At 39.6% G+C, this 7,699-nt stretch overlaps 1 protein-coding gene across 1 annotated transcript in view; it reads right to left on the bottom strand.

The window, feature by feature from the left end:
• Positions 1 to 258: 258 nt before the first annotated feature.
• Positions 259 to 7,699, bottom strand: part of TENM1 (teneurin transmembrane protein 1) — a 388,806-nt gene continuing 381,365 nt past the window's right edge. Inside the window, exons 28-31 of the mRNA XM_077825959.1 lie at positions 6,083 to 6,470; positions 4,199 to 5,419; positions 3,449 to 3,591; positions 259 to 1,017 (exon numbers count right to left, since the gene is read on the bottom strand). Coding sequence (XP_077682085.1) covers positions 259 to 1,017; positions 3,449 to 3,591; positions 4,199 to 5,419; positions 6,083 to 6,470 — 2,511 coding nt within the window. The remainder of the gene's footprint in view (positions 1,018 to 3,448; positions 3,592 to 4,198; positions 5,420 to 6,082; positions 6,471 to 7,699) is intronic.

Raw genomic sequence — 7,699 nt, 5'->3', positions numbered from 1 at the left:
TGTTGTTGAACCATTTGAACTCTGCTTCCGAAATTTTGAATACTGCCACACAAGAACTAAAAATCTTCACTGTCATCTCTCAGAGTTAAACAAACAATATTAAAATACCATCTTCTGTCACATTTAAAGGCAGTTGGATATGTGTTTTCCTCTATATTTATATATACAGAGTTCTGCTCTAGAAAAACCAATACAATAAACCATTTTATGTTTAAAAACAGGCAGTCTTTGGTGACGCAAAGGCGGAGGTTTTCTTTGTTACCTCCTGCCTATTTCACTCTGTCTCATAAAGTGAATATTGTTGGCACTGTCAGAAAGTTCTAGATACTGCTCCACAGATAAAACAAAATATCCATCGTAGCCTTGTACCCTCCCAGTGCTTAAGAGCTGCTGTTTTTCTCCCTCTGTCCATGCCCTAATGCCTTCTTCCCCTTCTTGCAGCCGTCTTTGTTCCTTAGTCCAGGCCTGAGCTACTGCCCTCTGCCTGGCTATTTCTAAGACATGGTTCTTTTCTTCTTCAATGGTTGTCCCATATCGAACATTAAAGCACAAAGCACCATGTTGGAGCTGTATATCAGCAAAGCGTCTAGTCCTCCCATTTATCACAGAAGTCATCTGAGACACAGTGACATTGACACCATTTTCCAAAATGCGCCGGCCTCCTGTGTTGCCTATTAGAGCCAAGTCTTCTTCCAAAGACCCCAGCTTGATGAAGTAGTGTGTATCTCGCCCTTCTATGGTAAAATGCAGGTTCTCAAGATAGTGAGCATTGTTGAGGATAGCGGCAATGCGCCGGCTATCCTCATTTGCTACTCCTATAATATCAGCAGTCACTATCCCATCTTTAATGGCAAATTTGATACCTTTTCCAAAAACAGAAGGAATGGCCGCAAACCTGGGTTGTTTTCCTCCTTCAAGACACCTCCCGTTGCTGTACCTGGGGGTCATAGGAAGTTGGTCCAAGGATATAAAGTTCCTAAGTTGTTTTTGCAGCTCACACTGAATGCCAAGGATAGTCTGGAAACATAAACATTAACAGAGTTTGAAGTAAAAGATTTTTATACAGTTCATTATAGTACCATATGATATCAAGTTTCTACTGATATCTGTAGTGCCTCAGACTAGGTACCAATCCTTTAAATTTGTCTATAAAGTATCATGCACATCTGTGGCAGTGTAGCAACAACAAAAAATTATAGTAATAAACTTTACAGTGGCCTGTTTGTACTGCTTACGGTCTCTTGGTCCCTTTAGTTTCCAAGCATCAAAAGAAGAATCACATATTTGCATCTTCCTACACAGAAAGAAACCTTGGTGAAGATTCCTTATATTCTCCCACAAATTGCTATTCTAGTGGTGAATATGCCATCTTGGGACGGGGGAGACCTGAGTGCAGTTCCCTGCTCTACCATAAACACCCTGGGTGACCTTGGACAAGTCACTGTGACTCAATTCTCTATCTGTAAAATGGGAATAATAGTATAGAAGAGAGGTTTTCACATGGTGGGGCATGAACTCCAATTGAGGATGGAACTATCAGGGCAGTCTTAGATGCTGGGACCTGACTCTCTGCCTGTCTCACTGCCAGAGCTGCAGTAGCCACCAGTTGGCAGTTACCCTCCTCTGCTGGGGTGGCTGGCACGGACTCTACAAAAGGGCAACCGAAGACCCACCCAGCCCCCACCTGACTGTGCCAGAGTCGCATGTGCTTCCATGGCAGGACAAAGCCTGTGCAAGGGAAGCAGATGGGGCTGTGCTGAAGGATTGTGGTAAGGAGGGGGCTGTGTCAGGCGGGGGGGGGAGGGGCAATACCCACAGGGTGCAGCCTTCTGACCCTCCTGACCCTACCCTTGAGCATCAGGGCTGGGAGTGGAAGCCAGGTCCCCACAGCTCCCTTATCCTCAATGGAAGGGTTCCCTCAGCAGGTACCAGGTCCCCCTCCTCTGAGGGGGGTGTGAGAGCATGAGACATGAATTTCTGAAGCAGAGTTCAGCAAAAGAAAGCATGGAACATCTGGGCTAGAATAATCCCATCCCTTAAGGATACATTTAAGATCATGAGGCACCAAAATACTACAGGAATGGAGGCCATATAGGTACCTAAGAGCTATAGATATATTTAGTGCCCAATCCCGGAGTCCTTACTCAGGCAAACTCCCACTGACATTCATCCATCCATCCATGTTCTTTTATTGTGGCCATCCCTATACTATTTCTCCAACACCATAAAATCTGAGTAACTTCAGTGGGAGCTTTGCATGTGAAGGGCCCTAAAATTAGTGGGCCTGAGTCCCCACCTCTTTGTACATTCCATAGTTATTCACACCTGGGCCAAGTGAGTTTAAAATGCTGTTACTTCAATCAGGTAGCATGACTTTACATGACTGCACAAGGTGAGAGGCAGTAGAGAATCAATCCCTCCTGTTCTACCTTATTTTGTAAAACTGCAATGTTTTGTTAATAGATATTCAATAAGGACCAAATCTTGAATGTGAGTATCTGCCCGGAGAATAGCTGAGATCTGTATTGGTGCAATTACATTGACTACTAGCCATCAATTGCTGAAATGTGGCTAGTTCTGAGTGTAGTCAAGGCCCGAGGCAAGTTTGAGACTTAGAACTAAAAAAATAAAACAAAAATACCACCATCACCCTACTACGTTAAAAAAAAATCTGGTCTACCACAGAACATTTTTAGGGAGGAAAAGACTTTTAAAGATTTAATATTTTGATGTTTTTGCACTCCTCATTGTGGCATGATTCCAATAAAAGCTGAAGATCTGTTGATTTCATTTGCACTAATATTTCAGTAAGTATAAATTTATTACATGACACCTATAGCTTGTAGCTTGTTATATTTTCAAACAGGCACCTTCTTGCTTTTTACCCCTCTGCTTGGGAGGAGCACCCTGTAAACACCCGCAAAACTAATGCATTGTCCGCCTTTCAAAAACTCTCCTCTGCCATGAGATCTGAAAAAAAACTTCCCAATCGTTAGGCCATTGGTGTACTGAGGCCACTGCCTAGCATGCTTGACCCATACTGTCCCATTGTTCCTTTGTACTCCACATCAGTGTGTCTGCACCCATCTGTACTCTTTTGTCTTCTATTTAGATTGTAAACTATTTGGTGTAGGGAACATCTTTGTTCTGTTTTTGAACATAGCACATAGCACAAAGAGGTATTGAAATTATGGAAAGTAGGGATCTTAAATGCTATGGTAATAAAATAAAAATAATGTAGAAGTAATGGACAAAAATGTCCTCAATTAATTGAATTGTTCTTCTCCTGAAAATCATCCCTCGGATCACAGTGGACTAGGCTTTTTATTAAGATCTGATTGAACATTTTTCTATGTATTTTCTAATTGTATTCTTTAATTTAGGTTTAGAAATAGTCCAGTTAACTAGCAAGCAGACTGTCTGCTTTTGTAGGCAGACTTTTGCTAACCTTTCCAGGATCCCACTCTTGGGTTTTTGTTTGAAGCTGTAAAAGTTCGTACGTTGTCTCCACAGTTTCTATCTCTGGTTTTGGAAATCCAGGAAGCACATTGTGTAGCTGGAAACCGAACAGCTCTAACCAACTTCCAATGTCTACAAAACAAAATCAAAGCATTCTTAGCAACAATACTCTTAATTCTTGGGAAGCTGAATGTATTTTGTACTTTCCATTTCTAGAAAAAGCGATCCAGAAGCAAAGATAGAAAGATTCTGATAGAACTGAAATTAGAACTAATATTGCAGCTACCAGTGTGACTAGACATCCTTTACCAAGGCCTAACCAAACCTCAAAACATAAATAACTAAATTGCAATACTGATTTGACATAATCTTAAATTTTCAAAATTGGTTACCAGAAGAAAATAACTTATTTTATCACAGAGCATAGCTATTCTGAATTCTGTATTGTACTTCCTTCTACATATCATGGAAAGGAATTCAGATAATGCTGCCTCAACTCTTTTTCAAATTCTAGTACTTAACAAAGACAGCAGATGCAGCTATTTGCTTGCTTTATTGACGGGCTGAAAGGTCACAGAAAATAGACAAAGCTATGTGGGTAGTAGGAGGTTAAATACATTCAAATAAAATGAATGCAAGTTGAAAGTCTACGCCTCTTCTCTGAGGTGTGCAAATTCCATGGACTTGGATCCATATAAGGATTTGACCCAGAAGTATTTTTAATAGGAATTTTTTTTACCTGTCGTATACTTAGCATCATCTTGGATTCTGCCAACTGGGTAGTTATTTTCAAATGAGTAGAGGTTAAATGGCTTGGGAATGGTGTTTAGATGTTTCCACACATGATGATTTGGCGTTGTCCAACGTCCAGCAATGACATCGTAATCTCTTTGACCCAAATGCACTAATTTAGTATGAGAATCATAGAGTCCTCCATGAAAACCAATGATAACCTGAAAATCTGGATAAGTGTCCTGGTAGATATCTCCATATGGTGTATAGAGAATTTCTTTTATTACTTGGCCCCGGCTGCTAAAGATAGCTAGGGGTGTGCCGGTGTTGTCACAAGCAACATAATATTCTTCTCCACTGCTTAACTCCATAGCAATGAGATGGCCTTGAAGATCATAATATAGGGATGTTATTTCTGAGCTAGTATGATTGTATAAATGAGTAATTCTTATTGGATTGGAGAGATCAGCATAAAAGAACTGTAAGTGTTGTCCTAGACTCGATTTACTTGCAACTCGTCGTCCAAGCCCATCATAACAGTATTGCACAGTCCAACCAGACACTTTGTTGTAAGCTTTGTTCAGGAGACCATTGGAGTTATATTCAAATATTTCGTTGCCTCTTTGTCTAAGAAAACCATCTTCATCCATTTTGTACTGAATTTCTCCTAGTCTAGTGATGCGATCTCTAAGATCATATCTCAGAGGAGTGAGACGGGCACTGTTGCCATGACTAAGCAAGTTGATGTTTCCATTAAGGTCATAACTATAACGCCACTGGGTTTTGTCATTCACAGACACAGTTTGAAGTTGACCATCAGCATCATACTCATAAAAATACCTTGTTATGTTGGCATCTACTCCTACTCGTATATCACATATCACCATTCGGCCCATATTATCATACTGAATGGTCATCCAGTAGGCTATGGATTTAAGAATTTCATATTGCACTTCAATCACCTGACCATTGGCACTAAAAATCTTGGTGTGTTTCATCACTGTGGTAGTTATAACTTGGTTTAAGTCATAATTGATTACACTGAATTTTCCAAATTGTTCAGTCCTTCCAGATACATCAACATATCGGTACAGATCTATAGGAAGAGGAGTCTCATTTATCATGGCCTGCATGCTGGTGACCCGGAAATTGTTGTAACTGTAGTCAAATCTGGCATTTACAAGGCCTTCTTCACTAAATCTGAAGATCTGACGACCAATAAGAGGGCCTACATATAGCAAATAAGAGAAAAACAAGAAAAAACGAATTAGGCCCATAGTATATCTAACATACATAACAAAGAAAGAAAAGATGTTAATCTGAATGTATCCCTGAGTCTTATTGCTATTTGACTACATCTTTAAGTGAGAAAAATGTTAAATTGTTCTCTCATGGATTTATTTAGTGCACAGACACTCCTTAAAAACTTATTACTGTTCTTTTAAACTAATGATAGTTTACATATAATTATGATTTCCATATACTTCCATATACATAGGCTAATATTAACTTGAATTTATTTTTAACACGGCTAACACATTCCTGATATAAATAATTCCTTTGAATTTGTTATAACAGAGAAACTTGAAAATGCAAACAGTAAAGCAATTTGATTTATTATTTAGCAAATGTCCTCATATTGGAATAATAAATAACCAAATATTATGAGAGTCATTTCATAGCAAACGATAATAAGAATGTTTCATATTTCAAATGGGATAGATGTCTGTGGACAGACAAACAGACACATTTTTGTACTTCAACCTAAAAACTGATTTTAATGGTAGGCTTGATTTCAACTGTCTACCAGATAAGACAGTGTTTGCAGGGGCCAAAGTGTTACCAGAGGTGACAGTATCACCCTTTAAAAATATTGATAGTTTTAACCAACCTGTTTGCCTGTATCTGATGGTGCAGATGAACCCATCATGCATTAAGTGTATTGTTTTAATAACCCCGGAAGATTCTTCATATGTAAACGTGACTTGAGTAGTATCATAAAGAATCTCTGATAGTCGGGACTGTTTGGTATATTTATAAAGGACCCTGCGACCTGTTCCAGGATATAGAATTTGCAGAAGTCGTCCATCTCTGGTGAAATCTTGTATGAAAGCAGCAGTGCTGTCTGGTGGGGTGTAGATATTACGATAGTACCCAACTGAAACCATGGTGTGCAAACTGTGGCGCACCATACTTGGCATGGTGACTGCGAGCAGATGATCTGATTGGTCATATTCAAAAATGTAGCGGCGTTGGCTGTGCAAGAGGAGCATCACAGTCTGCAATGAAATAGAAATGAGAGGGTAAGTAACGGACAAAACACATGATTACTAACCAAGTAGGTGCAAGAAAATGAAAGAACCATTGAAACAGATTCCTATTTCTATTGCTTGTTCTTATTCTCTGTATAATACAAAATAAAATTCCAAGCTTTGGAAAACATGTGGCCGAAGAGGCTGCTTACGGGAGAGGGACTGAAATAACACTGGGTGTGAGGACACAAAATTGTCAAGGCAGATGTAGCTCTCAGTGTACTGCACTGCAGCCTCATTGTAACTCAGTAAGCCACTTTGAAACATGTAGGGCACCTATCCAGGAAGCAAATTGAGACACAGCTGCCCTCACTAACACAAATAACGTACCAGCAAATGTTGATGAGAAAAGAGGCAACATTCACTGTTGCTGATGATTTGTTTAGCTCTTATTGGCATCCCTAGCATGACGCTTAGACCAGCTGAACAGCCTTGCCCTCCACAGAACAAGCACAGCACTTGGTCCATTCCGTGTGTACTCTTCTCTGCTCATAGCATATCCACAAACTAACCTGACTTTCCCCAGATGTATTCAGGAGTCATAATTATTGAGAAAAGGAGTACTTGTGGCACCTTAGAGACTGACCAATTTATTTGAGCATAAGTATGCATCCGATGAAGTGAGCTGTAGCTCACGAAAGCTTATACTCAAATAAATTGGTTAGTCTCTAAGGTGCCACAAGTACTCTTTTTCTTTTTGCGAATACAGACTAACACGGCTGTTACTCTGAAACCTATAATTATTGAGGGCTATTTTTTGGGTAAGTATTTTTATCTCTGGTGTTTAACCTGTAAACTAATTTCTGTGAATAACTGATATTTGCTGTGTTGATTAGTTGTGACTGGTCAGAGAAATCACAAGGTCTGCTTTCTGTTTCCTGACTAGATGACTGAGCCAACACTTCTGGCAGAAATATTTCTGCATGCTAATTTAAAACCGAGTCTCTATAAACTTTTGTTCTCCCTGTGGGGAGCTATCATTGCTGAAACAAACCCATACAAAGTTTAGCGAGATTATTTGTAGAAAGTCTTTGCAATATTTGCCCAGCTCTAGTAAGTGCCATGACTGTTCTTGGATATTACATATCCTGGCCACATATCTTGAACTGCAGTATAGGCTCGTTATAGCAAAGTACTTACATTCTGACCCCAATTCTATGAAGCACTTAAGCACATGAATAGCCACACTGATTTAA

The sequence above is a fragment of the Eretmochelys imbricata genome, chromosome 9 (genome assembly GCF_965152235.1).
Source record: "Eretmochelys imbricata isolate rEreImb1 chromosome 9, rEreImb1.hap1, whole genome shotgun sequence".
NCBI classification, from domain to species: domain Eukaryota; kingdom Metazoa; phylum Chordata; order Testudines; family Cheloniidae; genus Eretmochelys; species Eretmochelys imbricata.
Note: the sequence above shows the minus strand (reverse complement) of the source record. Positions and strands in the feature narration are given on the sequence as shown.